Here is a 23,008-nt window from a genome sequence, read left to right on the forward strand (position 1 = left end):
AGAGTCTTTCCTCCTAAAGCCTAGGAAGTTATTCTGCTCTGCAGCAGCCAGGGGTACTTTCCTCCTGCGCAGGTCTAGTAGGAGTGATGCCCTGGCCATTTCTCTGACGGTGCCATCATCATTATTGAGCATGTGCAGTAGGTGGCTTAGCCGTGTTGCTGCATAAGTCCACTCTACATTTGGGACCCCCAGCCCCCCTTCGCCATATGAAAGGAAGAGTATGTCTCGTGTGGAGTGTGAGTTTAGGCCAACCCATTTTCTGGCCAGCTGGACAGTTCTATTTGTCATGTCTCTCAGTGCATGTTGTGGGATGTGTACATTGGCAAATAGGTGTTGTATCTTCGCCAGGGCCACTTCTCTCACAGCCTCGAGCTTCATGACTATAGGGAGGGGGGACAGATCGATCAGGTCGAGTCGACGGTGAAACTCTCTAGTGAGCTCCTCGACTTGCTCCCCCCACTCACCAGCGATGTTGAACTTATGGCCCAGGTATGGGTACGTCTCATTACGGGCGTACACCCTGATGGGTTGTCCCATAATTAGGAAGGAGGGAGGCATGTCTTTCTTGGCCTTGTACCAACGGTTGCCGCCGCTGCGGCGTTCGTGGACACACACACACACACACACACACACACACACACACACACGCGTTTGCAACTTAATTATTTATTTACTATTTACACATTTGTCGTTCCTTTTTTACAAGTGAAGTGCGACTTATAAATTCTAAAGCCTTGTTTATACTTCACTGTGCAACGGTCCTATGCTGGAAAATAGCAGATGTGCAAACTCACAGCACATCTCATTCAAGACACTGAACTTGCAGATCTTGCATTATATGGTTAAATGGGCCCTAAGAGATGCAGAAATTAACTAGAAAAAGTGTCCTTCTGGGCACAGGTCTCCACCAGGAGGATAGGAGAGTGTGTGATGTTTGGCAAAATGTTTTAGGAGTAATTTAAACATGTTTGTGTGTGTGTGTGTGTGTGTGTGTGTGTGTGTGTGTGTGTGTGAGAGAGAGAGACGCAACTTGGCCTGTTGTAGCGCCACCATGAGGCTGATTTGAAAACTGTCAAGTGGCATTTTATCCTCAGCCTATAGTGGGAATAGGCATGCACGGCTTGGGAAGCCGTGGATATGCACGGCTTGGGATATCCGTGGTTATGCACTCTTCACAGTAACACGCTTCTGTTGACATACTTATTTACAAACTATTGTGCAACGTGCACGTACACACACACCTACTTCCCAGCAGTGTGTACTGTACATTTTATACATTCAAGTATTAGTATTACCCTTTTTTTCCCTCCACAGTTGTCTAAACTTCAGTCTGAAAGATTTTACCAGTGGTGGTCTGAAAATAAGTTCATACATTTTGCTTTGCAAGCACATGACATTCACTCATAAATGACATAATAATAATATATATTATATTTTTGACTCCCGATCAGCTCAGAGACGGGTGCGTAGGCAGGAAGTATTCAAAGAATGCACAGAAAGTACAGAAATGACCCACACACCGTCTGCAGTGCACTTGCAATATAAACACTTTTTATCAACGTTTCGGTCAAAGACCACTAATCTACACATCAAAATCTACCGTTTTCACAACCTGAAATGTGTTCTATTATTTCTATAGATCACTGAGAGAGCAGAGTCGTTTGTGTACTGTATAGTACTACTACTAGTAGTATAAAAGGTAATGCATAATAATATGCATACTGGCCCTTGTCTGGCTCTAAGGTGAAGTCAAGGTTTCCAGTCCTCATCACATTCAACTACTGTTATTAGTCGGGTTTTTTCACAGTTTGTCCTTAGGGCGGCTGTGGCTCAGGAGGTGAAACCAGAACAGTTGTGGATCAGGAGGTAGAGCAGGTCATCCAATGATCGGTGGGTCGGCAGTTCGAATCCCGGCTCTTCTTGACCACATGTCAAAGTGTCATTGGTCAAGACACTGAATGAGTCGGTCGGTGTGAGCTTGCCACCATTGGTGTGTGAATGTGGGAAGTGAGGACGCTGGCGTCCACTGTTCGCCGCTTCACCTCCCAATGAATTAACCATTGTAAAGCGATTTGAGCACTTGGAAAAGTGCTATAAAAATGCAATTCATTACAGGGGCTTCCGTAGCCCCGGTCATTTTACTTTGGTGTATTTTACAAATCTGTTGCAGTGTCTGTCACACTCTATCTTCTGTCACCTTCTCTAAAAATGCATGGATGCAATTAAAGCTCAGCTAGCAGACTAGCCTGTTCATAATTGCCAGCAGCCACCTCTGATTTCCCTACTTCTGCAGGTAGCTGAATAATGTCCGCGACATGCCAATGGACAGCAAAGGCTGTGAGTTCAAGACCCGGGTGATGCAGGATGGATAATTGGATATCTTGAAACGTACTCGAGCATTGTGCTGTGCAAATTAGCGACACGAGTATCTTGCAGCACCTTCTTCCGTCTTCACGTTGCCAGGCCGGTCCGGTCCGCCTTCGACTCATCCGAGTAGACACACTGACACATAGGGGGAAAAGCAGCAACGTTTATCTGCTTCAAATAGAACACATAAACGCAAGGTGTGAACAACACACAGAAGGCTGTGCAATACCAGAAAAACGCGCCGTTCCCATTGAAAACCATTGCAAAAAGACAGCCATATTAGGCAGACACAAAGTTAGTTTTGACCGTAGCCTAACTGAGGTTTTTGGTCTGGAAAGTTCTGCTGATGATGGGCCCTCCTCTATTTCTCATTTGCCTTCCATATCTTCCTATTTTTCCCCTACCTCCACCTTTCTTCTTCCGGCTCAAAATGCCCGTCCCAGGAGTCACTGCTGCACAGCAGATATAATTCTACCCGAGTTGCAGTACAGTACATGATTCAGAAGGTGCCCTGTTGTCAGGAAAGATAGCAGAGCCACTTGGTCTTGCGTTCATTCAACGCAAATGGATCACGACCCTTCCCGAGGTGAGCCCTCATCCATGACGAGGCAGATTTGGCAGAACTCCAAGTCTACTTCCACTGGTTCATATGAATTCCCCTTTGTAGTCTGCAAAACAGAACAAAGGGTTTGAGCTTATTTACAGAAAGACAGAGCAAAGATAAGGAGGCAAAGATGTGTAGAAAGAACAGCTTCATGTCTGAGCTTTGAGAAAGAGATGTGGTTTCTGGTTTGTAAATTCAACGCATTGAGTTTGATCCGTCTTGGAGTCTCCTTTTCCCTGCCATCACCAGCCAGTGATTTGTCTATGTTAGGGTTATATACAAGCTATCACTAATATGCAATTGTGCACATCCTCTGCTATTGCTCTTATGCATGAGGTTGATATTGCTGCTGTAGTAAGGATGGAGCCATCAGAAAGCGTAGTTTTTAATAATTTGAGGAGTGCTTTGGACATCATGTTTAGAGCGCTTCTTACTAAGCCCATGTGGCATTTATTTATGCCTGTATTGTATCAACTGTTGCTGTGCTTACTGAAGCCCACCACACACCGGCTGCGTCCGTCTGCGGCGCGTTGCCGCGCGGCGCCGCGCGGCAACACCTGGAAAATAGAACTGTGTTCTATCGGCGCGCCAGGCGAGGCGTGACCGCGCGCCAGCGCGCGTCGGACGCAGCCGGTGTGCGATAGGTTCATTGAAAATAATGGAGGCGGCTGTGTGCGCCGCGCGGCGCCGCGCGGGGGACGCAGCCGGTGTGTGTCGGGCTTTAGACACAACCCCCACAAACAATAATATTTTTTGAACTGGGGACCAAGTACAGTACTTGCAATTGTAGGCATTGCATTTACTTTGACTCTGTGCCACAGATAAATATGGTGAATTGTGCTGTAGAAAACAGACCATGTTGTTTTTCTTTTCTCCCCTCAAATGATGAGTCCTTGAAGCAGTCCTTTCTACATTTCCATAGTCTGGAACATGCATTTACCCTCTGCTCCTTACTGTTCTCCACCAAGTCCTTGACTATCCACGTCCCCACTTTGGGACTTGGGATCATGGGCCAGAATATGGTTCTGTGTCTACAGATAAACACACAAATTACAACATTATTCACAGGAAAATGTAGAACACGAAGGTTTAAAGGTAGGTAGTGTTTTTAGGAAATATGTCCACATACGAGCTACGAGCTTGTAGGTCTGCTATTTTTGAAAAATCGTGAAAATGTAGTGCAAAGCTTTCAATATATTCTTTCAGAGCCAATGTTTTTAACTCAAATATTTGCTTCTGGGGGTCCCTGGAACAACATATTTTCCGATGGGGTTCGGCGGCCAAATACATGTATTTTTGGGGGTCCTTGACATGAAACTGTTTGAGAACCATTGCTATAGAAACATGAGGTTTTTCAGAAAATTGTCATGATTTAGAAGTAAAGATTTATTTTTCTTTTTTCGAGGTCAGGCCTAAATGGGTTAATACTTGGCTGTGTAGGATATCCCATAAGGTTGTGCAAGGTTAAATATATTCTTCTATATAAAGTAAAATAACAACTTTCAAAAAAGTATGAAAGTTTCAAAAAGTTATGCATGAACTCCGCCACCAGGTGGCGGAGTGAAAACTGGTGTGTCATTTTTTTCTTGTAGCCCTTATGTCTTCAGGATAAAGTTTTGGAGCTTTCACTTTCATTTTTAAAATGTTATTTTACTTAATTTAGAAGAAGCAGAGTCAAATAACCGGAGTTAACCTTAATTAAGCCTTATGGGATATCCTATAGTATACAACCAAGTAACTACCACTTGATATTTTGTTCTGGGTTCTTGTCAAATCAAGGCACTTTTAATCCTCTGCAGTCGGGCCTGGTCAGCCCCAGTACAGAAACATTTGAACAATCACTAATCACTAACGAATAACCTTAGACCCCGAAGTCTGCCCGTTTACACGTTTTAGATTTTCCCTCTCTCTAAAATGAGTTGGTCACACGGTCACACATCACAAAATAGGTCAAGTCATATTTATCCATTTAGACCAGGGCAGTAGGGCTGCAATAGTTAATTGAGCTAATCGATTACAAAAACATATGTATTTAAATAAAATCTATTATAACGAAAATAGTAAATCTACAAGCTCAAGATCAATAAATAGTCTTTTGTTGGCAGTGTAAGTGTCATCTGTGCTGTGAACCAAACTAAAGCAATTCAGCCTTTTTTCACATGCATGCATGCACTACATAATTCAAAATAAGGATCCTAAGTTTTCCAACAACAGAGTTGAAAACGGACTTTCTGATTTTCTTTTCTTTTTTGCGCGATTTTAAGCAATTAAACAACCTTCTTTGAAGCTGTCAAATGGAGCTGAAAAGAATACACATAATGCTATACATACCTCCTGAAGCAATAGCAGGCCAGCACGGAGAGAGAGGCAGAGACCAATACAGGAATGATGATAGCCAGCATGACAGACATGTCAGGAGGTGCATCCACACCTTTAATGGACAGCAGACAGTTATCAAGGGGGGGAATTTGAGATGTTTCAATGTATTAACCCATTTACGCCTGTTGTAAATCCTGACAGTTTTCTGAAAAACCCTATGTTTCTGTATCAGTGGTGCTCAATATTTCATGTCAAGGACCCAAAAAATTATGTATTTGGCTACCGTCCATCTGAAAATATGTTGTTCCAGGAACCCCTCAGAAGCAAAGATTTGAGTTAAAAACGTACGTTTGAAAGAATATATTTTCAAAGATTTGCGCCGCATTTTCACGATTAAAAAAAAATAGCAGACCTACAAGCTTATGAGCTGCATGAGCTGGTAGATCTGCTATTTTTCAATAGCTAAAGTATAACATAATGCTTTAAAACACCAAAAGGGGTTCCTGTCTTGAATGAGTTAAGCACACCTGATCGGCTCAGAGATGGGTGCGTACCACGTAGGCAGGGACGCACCCTCAAGGAGAGGAAACTTCAGATGGACAAATGACTAGAATGCAAGACACAATCTTTTGCCACGGCAAGCCCAAACGAAACCAACCAGAGAATCTGTGACATTCTATGATGATTCTATGATAACAAGGCCCTGACAGTGCATATCATGTAACCGAATCTTAATTCTCCTCTCATCAGATCTGTCAACAGAAATTACACAATCTTTTGTCAGAAACGCTGGAGAATTAAAATTGTCTCTGCCCCAACCAGAGAAACTGAAACCTAAACCTAATTGTAACCTAATACTTACTTCTCCTCAAGAGTTATATTCCTTCACAAAAGAGGTGAGATTTGAACTTCAGTGTGTACTTTATATTACATTATTTAATTCACTGCATCATTCAAATGCACATAGACAAAATGCTGAGGTTGCCTGATGAGTAAAAATCACACCTGTGTGAAGTGAGGGGCGCTAATATATTAAAGTCTAACTCATGTTGAGTAGGTGATGCAATGGTGATGTAAAACAAACGGTTTTACATCACCTCAATAAAGAGACAATATGACATAAAGAGGCACATTATGACGTAAGCTTTCCCTTCATTGTCAATGGCGTTTACAAAACAAACATTGAACTAAAGACAAACATTAAACCTGTGTATCAAAAATAATGATGAACTATTGAGTTTTATATGGATGAACTGTGGATAAAATGTCTATGTGGATGTGATGGTTGATGGACAGTTACCATGCATTACTGCTTCGCTGTTGTCACTCCCTCCTTCCCCTCCGCAGCTTTGGAGGAAGTTGGCCCTGACCTGGACTTTGTACTGGCATCTTTCATCATAGGTAATATTCAACATGAGTCCACTTTCAGTCACCTCTCGCTGGAAAGATAATCAAAGCAAAAAAAACATTAAAGCAGAATCAGCGACACAGTTCATGTGATATTTCTCTCTCTCTGTTATAATCTGTTAAAAAGGTCCCCATCTCCACCCTATGGCCCACAGGTTGAACAAGTATAGACAGGAAACATAGATTAGTCAAAACAATAAAGTTATAATTAAGGTTTTGTTGGTGACATGCTACTGACATCCTTTTAAGATGCAGTGAACCATTGATAATACACCCCTCCAAAAGAAACCACAGAATAACAGTCTTGGGTTTCGTAGCGGTGGGTACTAGTCCTTGTGTTTATCTGAGTATCGCCTGTGTTCGCCTGCATTTCGTCTGTGTTTTGATTTAGGTTAGAGATTTGTACGTTAAATTATTTTGATTTGGTAGGTAAGGTTCAAGGGCACGGTGGATCTAAAGCCCAAACCACACAAATGATTCGCCATGCCACTCTGTGCAACATGGCGACTATTGGCAACTACTTATCCCCAGAGCATACCTATTTACACGCTCCTCAACAGTGGGTGCAGTGCCAATAAGGCAATCATGGAAGAAGGGAGGTAGGGCCCGCACGCCATTCTTTTGGTAAATAATTACTTTATTGAACAAAACGACAACGTTTCGATCTTAGTAGATCTTCGCCAGGTCAGCATGACGTCTGTTCAAAAAAACTTTAGAGCAGAGCAGCAGCCAAGCTAAGCAGGAAGATGGCAGAGCAGCAACACAAAGAATGAGCAGTGAGCATTCAGATCAGAGTGAGCATGTTGGTACCATACATACCACAGGCTCTTTGCATTTACTGTAGCTGACTATGTAGTTCCAGCAATCGTCAGTGTCCCGGATGTCCTGCTGAGGTGTCCAGCTCAGCCCCAGTTGATTTCCTATGGCTGTCATTGACACTTTAGGCGGACGGGTTCTCACTGGGAAAAGGATAAAAAAAAGAAGAAGAAAACAGAAGATGATTATTATGGCAATGATCAATATATCAAATTCTCCAAATGATGACGTAATTATTTCCAATGTTCTGTATTATTCGGAATAAGTCAGCTTTCTATAACCAAATGCATACAGAGCATGCTAATGTGACAATAACAATACATTAATTATTGGCGTTTGATCCTTAAGTTCACAACTTAAACCCTATATACTTCAATGGTCTGGGTCCCTCAGGCGTATACCTCTTTGCCGAAGATAATGTACCTACAAGCTCATAATTGTGAGCTTGTAGATCTGCTATGATGTCCGCTAAATGTTCACCATACAATGACATCTCCAGAATAGGGAAGCCAGGTTCCTTGTCGTTAAATGTCCTAGTTGTATTAGAAGTATAGACCAGTGGTTCCCAAACTTGTTCATGTCAATGACCCACTCAATTGACAGTAGTCTACGGTCCCCCATTTAATGGGATTTCTATCTCTGGGACCCCAATGTAAATTGTAAAATCAAAGTTAATTTAACTCTGAGAGTGTACAAATGGAACCAAATGGACCCATTAGGGTCCATTTGGTTCCATTTGTACACTCTCTGAGTTACAGACCCATAAGGATCCATTTTGGAACTCCCTCAAGGACCCCTGGTATGGACCACTGAGAACCACTGGTATGGACAATAAGACAGGCTAAACCAGGAAGATGCCAACCTTTTCCCAGAGGTTTCCGTCTGAATGTGTTCCATACGGGGGCGCCACCGAGTGTTCCGTTGATCAATACGCAAATGTCAGCAGTGAGGTCATCTCTATATCTAGAGGTATCCAGGTAACAACCATTGCTGGAAAGGTCCTTACATGCTATTAAGTTGCTACTAGCAAGATTATCGCAGGACCTGCAATGACAGAGAGGGACACAACCTGTAATACCGGTATAAAAGGAACATGACTGTCTGTTTTAGTTGCCACCCAGATTCAGTATTCAGCTGCATTAAATAAACTCTACGAATGCACCTACATTTATGGAAAAAATATATATATACATGTCATCGCATGTGTGTAAAAGATTTGTATGCTAACCAATTAATACTAATTTATTCATACAATAAAAAATATATAAATGACAGCCTACACAAATGATTCAACAAATCTCGATGACTATAAAACAGATTTTCAGCTGTGGGGCATTGTAATGCCAGTCTTTGTGTCACAGTCCAGGGGGTAGTATTAGTTTGTCTGTTTGTGTGTGTGTGTGTGTGTGTGTGTGTGTGTGTGTGTGTGTGTGTGTGTGTGTGTGTGTGTGTGTGTGTGTGTGTGTGTGTGTGTGAGAGTGTGTGGGTGTGTGGGTGTGTGTGTGTGGGCATAGGCTTGCCTCCGGTTAAACAGGTTGGCACACCCGTTTCCAGCATCTTTAATCTCTTGAGCTGCCTGTCATCAGCAACCTCCCACTTAGATGTTCTCGCCAAGTACTATCTGTAACTGTCCCCGCAACGGGTATTTTGTACTTTTCGATTTGTACTTTTCTATTTCTATTTTCTATTCTATTTTATTACTTACCTTTCGGCAAATGTATATGTGAACATTTTGTAGGTTTATTTGGGTACATAATGGTAAATGCATGGTGATATGGTGCCATAGATCTACTGTGCTCTGTTTTGTGGTCTGTCTGGTTCCTGGGCAGGTTGAATTGGGCTCACCTGCTCTGATTACCTATTTAAAGCACCTGTGGGTCTTGGGCATGTCAGATCAGAACAAACGGAGCGGAGCTACAGAGAGGAGCTCTCTCATGTCAGAGTCTGACATGACCTGACAAAGAAAAGATAAGAGAAATTAATATAATATGAAGGAACTTGGCTGAACTCCTGGATGATCTGTGCAGAAGGCGCATACGATACGTTCCCAATTGTTTTGTTTCTTTTTTCACGGTTGCCACTTGGGACAAATAAAAACCCCTCAGTGAAATCAGTTGGAGCGTTGTCATATTTCTGCCACGGATAAATATGGTTTGGGAGCAGTTACAGTGAAAAACGTATGCGCCTTCTGCACCGATTATTCAGGAGTTCAGCCAAGTTCCTTCATATTATATTAATTTCTCTTATCTTTTCTTTGTCAGGTCATGTCAGACTCTGACATGAGAGAGCTCCTCTCTGTAGCTCCGCTCCGTTTGTTCTGATCTGACATGCCCAAGACCCACAGGTGCTTTAAATAGGTAATCAGAGCAGGTGAGCCCAATTCAACCTGCCCAGGAACCAGACAGACCACAAAACAGAGCACAGTAGATGGCACCATATCACCATGCATTTACCATTATGTACCCAAATAAACCTACAAAATGTTCACATATACATTTGCCGAAAGGTAAGTAATAAAATAGAATAGAAAATAGAAATAGAAAAGTACAAATCGAAAAGTACAAAATACCCGTTGCGGGGACAGTTACACTATCCAAGCATCCTGTTCTTTACTAACTCATGTCATTGCTTGTGCATTGTTTGGAGCTGTTGCCATGTACAGTATGTGACTGTGTTTAAAAGCTATACTTATTTTCCTCTCCTGTGCTTCAGGGATCACCTGCCTGCCAGCCTGCCTCTTGCCTTGCTCTGCCACTAGCCTGCCCACTCGCCATCTTGCCTTCCTCATTGCCCTTAGTGTTAATAAACACCCATGAACTTTTATTCTGCATTTGGGTCTGCCAATTATTGTTAATGTGACATTGTGGGTCACCATTTCTGTTATGGTTTGAAAGAGGCAATCACCGACCGTCAACGACCGTCAATGTTGAGGGATATACACCAGAACGAAGGCTGACACCAGGGACATCCACATTCCACACTAAACAGCTCAGATACCAGCATGGAGACTGTTAACTACAGGTATATGCCTGCCAGAGATCTCCATTGCCTCGCTGTATAAACCACATGCCAGCCCTTTTGTACGACACCGTCTGAACTATCACCTAAATGCAGGAAGACGTATGCAGTCAGTGGTGATTGGGGATTTTAATTCCCGTCACACAATATGGGTATATGACTCAACCAACAGCGATGGATGGAGAACTAGTTGAAAGCTGGATGGGTGATGGATATCCTCAATGAGACCTGCAGGATAGTGACTGACTGGGTGCATTAAAACAACCACCCCCCTCTCTGGCATCGCGCCCCCGGAAATCCACAGAGCAGCCAATGAAAAATAAATGGCACCCACTCCATGAACACACTGCATAAACCTGCACAAGCAACAATCAATATCGGGAGAAGGTGTGTTGGAAGTGCTCACCTGTAGTAGACCTTCATGTCTGGAAGGGAGGAACCTATGGGGGTCCAGGTCCAGGAGCAGTTCATCACACTTGAGGAGTGCAGGAAACACGTGACATCCTTCAGCAACGTGGCTAAATCACAGATAAAGGAACAGACCAGGGCATGTAGAGGTTTACAGTCACACATGCATCAGAACGAACAACAATCACAAGTCACCATCGATAATTCCATCGATTACATTTTCGATTCATCGCATAACAGAGAAGCACATTATTTTACTACAACTAAATCGATTAAACAAGACCGTTGGGCTGACTCCTGGGTGAGGAACGGTCTAATGTGTGTTATAAAGTGTAAACCTACAGGAGAGCTGACTGTCCAGGACAACACCATGCCACTCACTCTGCACACAGTGACTCACTATCTGTATCGGCATCAGATCACAACACAAGGCCATCCGTGGAACTTCAAAATTATAATTACAATTAATCACCATCTTATGTATTGTGCAAGCAGGGACTTATTGTGAAATTTGGTGGTCAAAGGTCTTGCAACACTTGATGACTTACGCGGGCGAGGAATAACGACGTTCACAGGACTGCTTTTATGTTGATCTTTTATGCAGATGGTTGATATGGTGTAGTTCAGACCGCTGTCAGCCATCTCGTCTGTGGTTACGCAGTCCTTATAAAACGTGTCTTTTATTTTTTTTATCTAGAGGAAAGAAAATAACACAATCAAAAACGTGGGTTAATTATTAATCTAACAGATGCTCCAACAGTTCTCATATAATTCATGTAGGGATGCTCCGATCAGGTGTTTTGGGACTGATACCGATCACCGCTTGTTTTTCTCATGATCGGCTGATACCGATACTGATCTTGTGAAATGTTGCACCACTCGGTTCACACAGGTGTGATTTTGGTTATATTTTAATTTAAATCCAGAATAATTTTTGCTATTCCTGAAAAGTAACATTTTTATTTAATTTCAAATGCACGTGGTTAGAGTTATGTTAACTTCATGAACTAAATACAAATACATTGGACATAAAAAAAAGACAACAACATTGTAATCCTAGTTATTAGGCTACTGTACTAATATAGACTGAAGTAATTAAAGCGGGTCATGTTTGCATGTTTGGATTTGTAACAGCTGAAATCAATAATATCAGTATTCTGATTCTGAATTTATTTTTTATATTAACCTACAGGCCTCATTAAGTGAAGGTGGGGGCCGCATGTGGCCCCCGGGCCGCCAGTTGCACCACAGGCAAAACAAGGCTACTGTAGTTACCATTTCAGGCAATGTCTGCACTACGTTATCAGGACAGGATAACTGAGCGAGAATTAACCCCAAACGCTGTTTATCATTGCTATTTAGTCAATCATGAACCTTGTGTATATTGGAGGGGCGGTTGTGGAAAGTGCTTGTGCAGTGGTAAACGTCTGTGAAAAATGTGTGGAGAATAGAGTTTATGGAATATTATTTTATTAGGATCCGCAATTTCCTTCCAACTCTCTCTTATTCCCCATTTTCCTCCGAGAAGAGGAGGGGGGAAAAAGCAAGAAAATAATTATATCTACATTACAAAATGAATGCCTATACCTTCCATTCTCTTAAAGTAGAAAATACAGCTGCAGCTTTCCCAGGACTCCCTTGTTTACCCGTGACCAAATATATCATTGAGCAGTAGTCAAGATGTGAAAGGACTAGAGGTTCAATGTCTTGTTTGGTCAGTTGCGGTGTCAGAAACACCTTTTTACAACAGATATGCCAGTATTCCAACTCCCCATCTTTACCAACACTGAATCAATGTGTCTTGACCATGATAGATTGTTCACTAGCGTAACACCCAAACGCTTTGCTTCCTCCACCTGCTCAACCCTTACATTATTAACTGCGGCTTGGAACTTTTTGTATTTGTGGCAAATACAAAGCTTTTAGTTATTTTTGAATGTTGAGCACTAATTTGTTGCTGGTCACCCATTCATCCAGTACTATTTTCACTTCAGTTCTCTGTTCATAATCTCAGTTATCTCACCACATGTGGGAGCCTGTGATAAAGTCATGTCATCAGAGTATGTACATAGAGAGAGATGTTGCATCTCACGGGGCCATCCTCCCTACCAATAAAATTCGGACATATTCTGATGACCCCTGGCGATGAGGCTCCTTACTTCAAGTCCCGTGACATAATAGCAGCAGCGCTTCGAAGACTTCAAACCTCCCGGTCTCTGCCAGGTAACGTTGACGTGGAAAGGGTCCGTCCACACATAGGACGCATTTCGAGGAGGAGGAAGGCAATCTAGGAAATCAGCACAAACAAACAATGGTGTAAAGCAGTGGTTCTCAACCAGTGGTCCCCAGCTAAATGATGGACAGTTGGTAACCGAATGGACCCTTATAGATCTTTAACTCTTGAGAGCGTAAAATTAAACCAAATGGACCTGTACCCGAAAACTACTGGTGTAAAGTAACTAAGTAGTACATGTACTCAAGTAGTGTACTTAGGGTACAATGTTGAGGTATGTTTTAACGACACCAATGCCACTCCTTGCATTGCAGGTACAAAGAACAAGCCAACAAGGTATCTTCTTGGAGATGATGGTTGCGATAAGGAGTTGCGAGTAGTTGCATGTTGCATGGACACTACGTGGCGTGCTAACAGAAGCAGTACTGAAGCCAATTATAATAATATAACCGCTAATAGTTGGCTTGTGGTTTGTTTACTCAGCTCACCCAGAGAAACCTGTTATGATTTGGGAGTTGAGAAATGTTAATATGAAGGGGGGGGGGGGGCGTTTTTAGCATGCAAGTACTTTTACTTACGTACTGTACTTAAGTACAATTTTGAGGTATTTGTACTATTTCCAATTTCCAATACTTTTACTTTTACTTCCACTACTTTTTTTTTTTTACTACTACTACTTTTCCACTACATCTCAGAGCCAAAGTTGTATTTTTACTCCACTACAATTATTTGAAAACTTTAGTTACTACAGTAGTTACTTTGGAGATTTTAATTTTGATTAGAAAACATACATTAACCACTTCAACCCTATACATTTCGGCCATTTGAAAATAGCCTATCTACAAGCTCAAGATCGGCTATTTTCAATAGACTTTGTACACATTTTGAACTTACTTTTAGTACTTTAAGTACATTTTCAATTCCGTACTTTTACTTTTTACTTCTAAATTGCAGTATTGGTACTTTTACTTAAGTAAAACAATTGAGTACTTTTCCCACCACTGCCTGTGTGCATGCAAAGCCTAATGTAAGATCAGATAAGGACCTCCTGAAGATTGAAAGTGAAACTGATAACTATAAGGATGTGGAATGCCCTGCCCTTTTTGCATAGTCTCTTGATGGTTTTAAGAACTGAGCTGAGTAAACAAACCACAAGCCAAATATTAGCGGTATTATTATTATTGGCTTCAGTACTGCTTCTGTTAGCACGCCACGTAGTGTGACAGTGTCCATGCAACATGCAACTATACTTGCAACTCCTTATCGTAACCATCATCTCCAAGAAGATACCTTGTTCTTTGTACCTGCAACTTAAAAATGTATTTATTTCGTATGCATTTTGTCCTGTGAAATTTCTACTGTAATGTATATTTAATTTATTATAATTGTTGAAGATTTGATTGTACTGTGGAGCTAGCTATCAAATGTAGTAGACGGATCATGAGTTGTTTTGTGTTGGATGTAAATGTATGTAATAATATGGAAGAAATGTTGTAATGATAATATGTTGAAAGGTGCTATTTAAATAAAATGTACTTACATAATTACTTGTGCGTGCATGTGCAAACAAATGTACTGACCACCCGCTGTGGTACCCCGTGCTACACGACCAAAACAGTCACCACATTATGCGACATGAGATTTTTGTTTTACATTTTTAAACATGTGAAATGGGACATTCTGCACATAGCTGGGTTGTCAACATTATTACATAATTGTCTAATCGCAATTGTTTGATATAATTGCAATTATATACAGCGGCTCAGGGGTAGAGTGACCGGATGGTAACCACAAGGTTGCCAGTTTGAACCTGGGCTCCCCCAGAGTTGGTGTCGAAGTGTCCTTGAGCAAGACTCTGAACCCCTAATTGCTCCCGATGTGCAGGTTGGTGCCTGCCTTGCATAGTTTCCTCCGGTATCGGTGTCTCTGAATGGATGTTTCATATTTAAAAAAAACCAGAAATAGCAGATCTACAAGTTTACAACATTGTAAGCGTTGTAAGCTCGTATAAATCAGCTATTTTGTGCACATTTTATAAAAATGACAGTAATTTCTTGGTATACCGGTATTTCAGTTATTTGTCTGCCCGTGCACTTTTTAAGGCAACAGAAATGTAATTTCTATTCATATTAAAAGGAATACTAGTCAAGTCAATGTCTACAATCACACTCCCCCTCCTCCCTTAACCGGTATGATGCTTTCATTGATTAGAGATCACTAACGAGCATAGAATAAGTTTGACACTTTAATGATCCAATCAATCAACTCAGTGCACCTGCACTACTTCGATCAATTAAGAGCTCTGACTGAGCTGTCACCCCCTTACCTCCCCTCACAGAAAAACACTTCCCTGTCAGGGATGAATGTCCACACAGGGGAATGTCAACATAAACAGTGGAAACGTCCACTTAAACAGTGGACATGTTCACTTAAACAGAGGAACAGAACCAAAATACAGCCAGAGCAGGGATCTGCCTTTCTGCAAGGAAACACCCCAGAACAATATAGTGACTGATACGAAATGAGGGCTAAAATATTAATATTTAAATTAATTATTATTTAAAAACAAAAACAAATGATCTAAAAATAGGCTAAATGTTACCTTTAAATGTTCCAATTTCCAGTGCCAACAATTAATTAAATCGTTAAGAAATTATTTGTGTGAAAATGTTTACTTCTGGTGCTTTAAGTATATCTTGTATATCTTGAAGTAGTAGTCCCCATGGGTCCACGAAAGAATGAGCTGACCCAGGGGGTCCCGAGAGGGGCTAATCTTGAAGCCGATTAGCCCCTCTCGGAACCCCCTGGGTCAGCCCAATCCGAACCGAACCGGGCTGACCTTGGTCTAAAAGAAATCAGAAACTTCAGTACCATTGGGTTCTGCTTGTGGGCTAGAAGCCGATATACTTTTTTGAAAATATATATATTTTATATTTAAGCCTAAATTGTATTTACCTGCCATAATCATCATCCCCGCGATGCATTTCAACGCCAAGCTAAACCTCCAGGCTCCGAAAGGCATGTTTATTCCATAAGCGTGATGATGATTGTTATTCCCTGAAATCCATGTTATGTTGTTCTTTTGTGCAAAGACCTTTTACACGTCGGCTCTGTCCCAAAAAAAAAAGGTTCCAGTGAAACTCAATGAATTAATGGATGTTGAAATTCCTTCCCCGAAATGACAACGAGAAGAACAGCCACGGCTGTGGCCCACGGGGCAAACAATTCAACTGCATTTAGTCACTGCCTGGTGTACAGTATAAACAAGTTAAACAGTCTCGACAGTAGGCGTCTAGAGGCGACACCTGAAGAGCTCTGGAAGCCGACGCCGGTGTGGATCACAGACAGTCAGTGTAGATCAGATCCCATTGGCTGGACAGTTTGTTAACCACTCCCTCTCTTGAAAACATTTAATTCATAGATTATTATGCCTATTATTATTGCACATTTAACATTTTACACAGTGGTGTAAAGAAAAGTTAATATAATTTAATTATTTTCCTTAAAGTGATTTTCCTCCAGTAATTACAAGTTTTAATTAATGAAAAAAGTTTAAATTTGTAATTTACAACTTTCAATACTTCTACCCCACTACATATCACACAGAGACATAGCCTATTATATTGTACATTTTTACTCCACTTGATTATATGAAAACTAAGTTAAGGTTGAAATGAAATGTTTGAGAGGAAGTGGTTTAATAACCAGGATAAGAAGTTTGTTGTGTCGTGATTGGCAAATGGCAAGATTGTAAAGGCAAGAAGACCTTTGTAACCACCAGTTAATTTTTTATCCTTTAATTACCCAGGGTAGTAGCTGAGCACAAGTGCTCATTTTCAGCAGTGACCTGCACATAGAGACACACACAGACCCCGCAGGCAGACCTTTGCGCGTGGCCGCGCACGTTTTCGGCTAGTTTTTAGACAGCTGGTGGATGGAAAAGAAGCTCCACCTCCGCGGCTGACTGACGCGGAGGAGAGCGCGTCCGGGAAGCTGTCCGTCGCGTCAGTCAGCCGCGGAGGTGGAGCTTCTTTTCCATCCACCAGCTGTCTAAAAACTGTGCGCAGCCGAAAACGTCTGCCTGCGGGGACACAGACACACACATACATTAAAACCTTGGAGCTCTTATACTGTTGGCCACTAAGCAGCTCCACTGGAGCAGTTGGGGGTTCAGTGCCTTGCTCAAGGGCACTTCAGCAGTGTTGGGTGAGTGATGACCAATCACTTCCCGACCCAGATTTTTGCTGCCCGTCCGAGAAGTATACTGCAATGTAGATAAATACTGTTAAAGTTGAAGTCCCATATTCAAAATGTACCTGATTAAAAGTACAAAACCATCCAAATATACTTAAAGTACCAAAAGTAGGCTACTCGTTGTGCAGAATGTTCCATTTCACAAGTTGTATAAAAAGGTTTTTTTCAATTTGCTAATCTACAAGTTCATAAATTCATAATGTGTCGCAAGCTCACAATGTGTCTCATCGTGAGCTTGTACTGTACATCGGCTATTTTCAAATGGCCAAAAATACATATACGGCTGAAGTGGTTTAGTGTTTTGTAATTATCAGAATATGATGAAAGCGACGGATGGAGAGAAAGACTAGATACGATGTAAATTAGTTCACCAATTTGCTGTAAAATTTATTTTATTTAAAAAAAGAAATGTCATAACAAAGTATGTTTGACAAGCAGCTTCAATTAACAAATGCAAATAAAATTATAAACCTCAATGGAACAAGGCAAAGTTTGGACAGAAGTTTTAAAATTGTACAAATATAAATACATACATACACATGTAGAGTTCAATTTACAGCATGACATTATAGTATGTACATCTTTATTTATTTATTTTTAATAATACTGTGTACCTTCACGTCACCTTACCTATCGGCTCATTTCAGTGTAGCACTTGTGAGATACTGTAACACAGTATAATTATAATCCTGTTCCTACAACTTGAAATAACAGAGCCTTTTCAGAAGGCATGCGCATGATTGAAGGCACTGGATCTTAATAGGAAAGGAATTCTTCAGAAGCTCCACTCACTTTCTGAAGCAACATTTGCACCATATAGTCACACAACTACTATCAGTTTATGCTCTTTAATACCCGACCATTTAGCCATCTCCCTATAGAGCACCGAAGTCTGACGTCAATATCGGTAGAGGGCGCAAATCCTTTAATGCAATGTACTTTTTTGCATTTTTTGCATTGTAATCCCCATAGGGCGATTTTTAGATCGCCTCATATAATAACTGTGTTTGAAAAATAAACAAATCATCCAGGCCGCTTCACATGGATATGAATATGATGAATCAACTGAATGAGAGAAAACGCTATTGCTACTGCTATACTGAATTAGTTACATTTTCGCTAGAAACAGACTGTATCATATATGAGTGACTGACTGTCGCAAACGATACAGAGACACCTCCCCGACAATAACGCAGAGACAGCTTGTTTATTTTTGGACCACAACGCATATATAAAACGATTTAAAGATGAGCTCATGTTATTTTCCATAGAGAAATTACTTCCATGAACCAGGAGAATCGAGGGGACGAGCAAGTGACGTCAGGACTTCGGTGCTCTATAGGCCCTTTCGGGACCTTCGGTTACCTTCTCAGTATTTTGGACGGCGGTACCCCGCCGTCCAAAATACTGAAAAGGAAAACAGACGGTCCCAAAAGGGGCTATAGCCATGTCCCTTGATATAACATCACACCATGTTACCGATTGGCATTACACTCTGATAAAACTTTCTGTCATATAATAATCTCAATAATTTCACTTCATCTCCTTAAAGGGAAACCCATAAGCCAGTGCTAATACCAGTAGTAGGTTTATTTTTTATTAATATATAGTAATATATTTTAGGCAGTTTTTCTTTATTTAGACAGGATATCAGAGAGGGAAGGACATGCAACACTAGGGGCTAGATTTTGAAGGTGCGTTTTACCTATTACAGTAATATGAGCTGGGGGCGTGAGGTATGTCATATTGCAATTTTAAGCATGTTAAGAAGCGCTTTCGACACCCCGTGGAGTGCGCAAAACGGCCTTGAATTAGTCATGGGAGTGTTTAAGGCGTGTTTGAGAGTTACCCAATCAACATGTCCGTACTATTTTCTTTACCAGTCAGCTGATGTCACATACGGAATGCGCACTTTGGGGATCGTTATTATTACATTTATTCAGGCTGGCACCATAGAAGACATGACATATGACTTTGTCACATTTGGGTTAATTATTCCTATTGCACTGCATGCTGTCACCTTTATGCCTCAAAATAAGTTGTTTCTATTGAGAAACACCAGTAAAATTATATTTTAATTTAAATTATAATTATATTATATTTGAAATGAGTAATGAGTTGAATGCGTGGTGCGTATGCCCGTGATGGTATGGTCTTCGCTCGTAGCATTTTATTGAAGAAGACTTGGATCGAGTGTGATACAGCGTATGAAAGCAAACCTCTCAAGGATTATGGAGATGTTTTTATTTATTTTTAAGGTTGAGAAATGAAATAATTATGGTCGTTTCTAATCTCAACCTTTCAAAAAGAATGGATGCGTCTTTTGCTGGCTGTTGCCATGTCTCATAGAAACAAGTAAATAGGTCTATAAAAATAATCCCAAAATAAGCGCATATAACAGGGGTCTGTAACCTATTTTAAATGAAGTGCCATGTTTTTATTTTCTAGATAGTGAGTCTGCTATATCCAGATTAATTTTAATGACACCACATTAAAATAAAAAACATATTTTGATTGTCCACAAATATAAAGAAAATTTAAATATTTTCTTGCACATTGTTATAATGATCATTATATATCCGCCTGCAGTCAGAGTTCATAGTTTTAATGAATGAATGTGATTCATTGTGAGCTGGTAGATCTGCTATTTTCAAAAGTAACATTTTAATTACATTTTTGTATTAGCCGTCCTTAAGTTGGGCAAATGCATTAATCTGGGGATCCTTGACATGGGAATGTGCTGTGTGAGGATCACTGGTTTAAACAACATTAGGAGAAACCTTTAGAAACAAGAAAAGCAACCACAACTACCAATATTTACAAGCAACTTTACAGAAAAAGAAGCCGCTTATAATAAACAGACTTGGCAACACTCCAGCAGCGTCCCAGAGCCGCTCAAGTGTAAAATCAAACAGTGCTTTAAATTCTTTTTGCGTTTATGAGGTGCCTAGACCCACGTCTAATCGTTATGCGCAGGTCAAGGGGCTTAATAGCAAATTGCGCAAAGCGAAAATAATTAACATATGGACACTCCCACAATGCTAAAATATTCAGCAACGTCGTATTCCATATGTGTGTGCGTTCAACACGGGACGATAAGGCTTTCATAATACGATTGTGCGCAGAGCGAGGCCAATTTATGTATTACCACATGGTAAAACGCACCTTCAAAATCCAGCCCTAGGTCTCCAGCTGGACTAGAATGTTTTATTTTTGTATTTTCATCAAGCAAAGCCCCTACTGATACTATTTAAACTGCCAATGTGTTCTTGGCACGCTGATATAAAGAATGATATGAAGATACTGCTCTAACGATTATTTTATTTTATTGGCAGCATTATCAGTTTTATGACGTCTTGTCTGAGTGAGGGCAATGGCAACCCAAATGAGGAATTAATGTTTTCCTGTGTATTTACTTTAACTGGTACTTCACAAATGTGATATTTCTATAACTCTTTCTAGCTGGTCGGCACTAGGCACGCTGCAATGGTATGCCACCACGAAACCTTGGATTTAAACAATCATACCGTGATCCTGTCGGGCATTAGAGGTGAGCGTATGTGGTACACACCCTAACCACTTAGCCAGCTGGAGATGCCCGCTCCATTGGAAGATTGACCAAGCAATAATAAAGGACATAGACTTGATAACCAACATCTAGTTCTGTGGAGAAGATGGTGACCTGCAAAGTTTTGCATAGCATCTGTTCAGAGAGTATAAGTAGAAAACATGAAAACTCCTCCCCAACAGCAGACAAACAGCAGTTGTTCCTGTTACTGTGGTTAGTCGCCGAGACAAGAGCTAAACCTGACTTTCTACTCTGTGTCACACTCGCTGCGATACATTCTAAAAAACAGCAACACTACTAGTAGTGAGTGTGGTTCTAATACAACGAACACGGGCTGCACTGCAGTCCTTCAACCCTGCAAAGGGTCTACAAATACATCCAATGTAGGAAGGAAGGAAGTGAGGCTATTTTGGGGCGTCTAGCTAGGTAGTAAGTAGATCATGAAGGGGGAAACATTCACAGGAGTTCAGGGCAATGCTCCACCAGCTCCACCAAAGAGCTCCAGACTTCCCTCTCCAGAGCAACATTAGTAACTTCCTCATGGGGGATCCCGAGACGTTCCAAGGCCAGTGAGTCGATGTGATTCCTCCAACTGCGCCTTGGTCTGCCCCGGGGGTCTCCTCCCAGTGGGACGTCCATCAAGGACCTCCCTAGGGAGACGCCCGAGAGGCATCCTAACCAGATGCCTGAACCACCTAAGCTAAGTAAGTACCATGAATCGATACCAATCCGATATGTAAAAGAAAGAGGTCTCGGGTGGGTGAAGGCCAGGGTTGAATTAATTAACCCACTAAAACTGGGAAAGCATCAGTGTCACTTTCGCGTTGGCTATTCCAAAAATAGCAGATATACAAGCTTGTACATCTGCTATTTTAGAAGGCATTTGTAGAATCGGCCTCTGGGTCTTAATCATGGGATAAATGAAGGCTTCTTCCTTGGGAATGTAATGAAAACGTACAAGAAAAAGGGAGGTTTGTTGATTGATTAGCCACCATGGAGGGAAGATAGCAGGGAAGACAGCAGGGCTAGACGCTAGCCCAGGTCCGTAGAGGGAAGACAGCAGGGCTAGACGCTAACCCAGGTCCGTAGAGGGAAGACAGCAGGGGTAGACGCTAGCCCAGGTCCGTGGAGGGAAGACAGCAGGGCTAGACGCTAGCCCAGGTCCGTGGAGGGAAGACAGCAGGGCTAGACGCTAGCCCAGGTCCGTAGAGGGAAGACAGCAGGACTAGACGCTAGTCCAGGTCCGTGGAGGGACGACAGCAGGGCTAGACGCTAGCCCGACGCTAGCCCAGGTCCGTGGAGGTTCCACTGATGGCTCTGAACACGTGGAGGGAGTTGTGTAGCAGGGAACGCATCATGTCCTCCTGGTAGATCTGTGGTCAGAGCAGAACACGGAACACATCAGCACAATGCACACGCCCAAACCAAAATACTGATTTAATCCATTGGTTTTCATTCAACCAGTGGTCCGGGGACCACCATGACACTTCTGGGCTTGTCTCAGGCACAGTGCCTTGGGCGGCACACCGTTTGAGAAGCCACTGAGCTTTGAGCTACATATTTAAATGTACAGTGTGATGAGTGTAACAACACAATCAGAGTCACTCACTCTCACTGTCCTACTAAGATAGATTAGTCATTCATTAATGTGGGGTTAATGGTGCATATTCAAGTCATATTAAAGTCAAGTCATAAAAATAAAAAAATTGAGATAGGAGAGATAAGCTGGTCAGCACAGCACGACCCTTGAAGCTTATACTGCTTAATTTAACAGATAACAGGGGGGAACACTTTAACAATATTATGTAGTATGATTAAGACTGAAGGAACACCCCGGGCTGGTTTCCTGCCTCACCCTGCTCAGGGTGCTTGGAATGTCTCCTTTCTCGTTGCATGACCTCGTTTTCAGGACAACGCATTGCATGACCTCATTGTCAGGACATTGCATTGCATATGGATGTCATGCTCAGTTTCACACTCTCATGCTGTGATGATCACACACACCTTTACAGAT

General features: G+C 41.6%; 2 protein-coding genes across 4 annotated transcripts in view; both read right to left on the reverse strand.

Moving 5' to 3' along the window:
- Positions 1–1,529: 1,529 nt before the first annotated feature.
- LOC308335079 (uncharacterized protein) lies at positions 1,530–16,467 on the reverse strand. Of its 2 annotated transcripts, none has more exons than XM_080792043.1 (10): positions 16,128–16,467; positions 13,099–13,226; positions 11,488–11,632; positions 10,938–11,049; positions 8,376–8,557; positions 7,517–7,656; positions 6,591–6,729; positions 5,303–5,402; positions 3,926–4,002; positions 1,530–3,035 (listed from the first exon to the last, which is right to left on the reverse strand). In XM_080792043.1, the coding sequence occupies exons 1-10, from the start codon at positions 16,192–16,194 to the stop codon at positions 3,013–3,015; spliced, it is 1,113 nt and encodes a 370-aa protein (XP_080648169.1). In that variant the 5' UTR covers positions 16,195–16,467; the 3' UTR covers positions 1,530–3,012. The 2 variants fall into 2 exon arrangements, with proteins under 2 accessions (XP_080648169.1, XP_080648168.1); XM_080792042.1 differs by having other exon boundaries at positions 3,912–4,002.
- Positions 16,468–20,315: 3,848 nt separating this feature from the next.
- dock11 (dedicator of cytokinesis 11) overlaps positions 20,316–23,008 on the reverse strand; it is a 100,009-nt gene continuing 97,316 nt past the window's right edge. For both annotated transcript variants that reach the window (XM_080791800.1, XM_080791799.1), the window contains one exon: positions 20,316–22,367. In XM_080791800.1, coding sequence (XP_080647926.1) covers positions 22,278–22,367 — 90 coding nt within the window. In that variant the 3' untranslated portion in view covers positions 20,316–22,277. The remainder of the gene's footprint in view (positions 22,368–23,008) is intronic.

Source organism: Protomyctophum bolini (genome assembly GCF_963924005.1).
Source record: "Protomyctophum bolini genome assembly, chromosome: 20".
Classification (NCBI taxonomy): domain Eukaryota; kingdom Metazoa; phylum Chordata; class Actinopteri; order Myctophiformes; family Myctophidae; genus Protomyctophum; species Protomyctophum bolini.

Excerpts from the sequence above, each read along its gene's own strand:
- LOC308335079 (XM_080792042.1), bottom strand. The coding sequence starts at position 16,194 with ATGCCTTTCGGAGCCTGGAGGTTTAGCTTGGCGTTGAAATGCATCGCG. Across the intron at positions 8,558-10,937 it reads GACATGAAGGTCTACTACAG|GTCCTGCGATAATCTTGCTA; the intron begins GTGAGCACTTCC and ends CTGTCATTGCAG. Across the intron at positions 6,730-7,516 it reads GTAAATGCAAAGAGCCTGTG|CGAGAGGTGACTGAAAGTGG; the intron begins GTATGTATGGTA and ends TTATCTTTCCAG.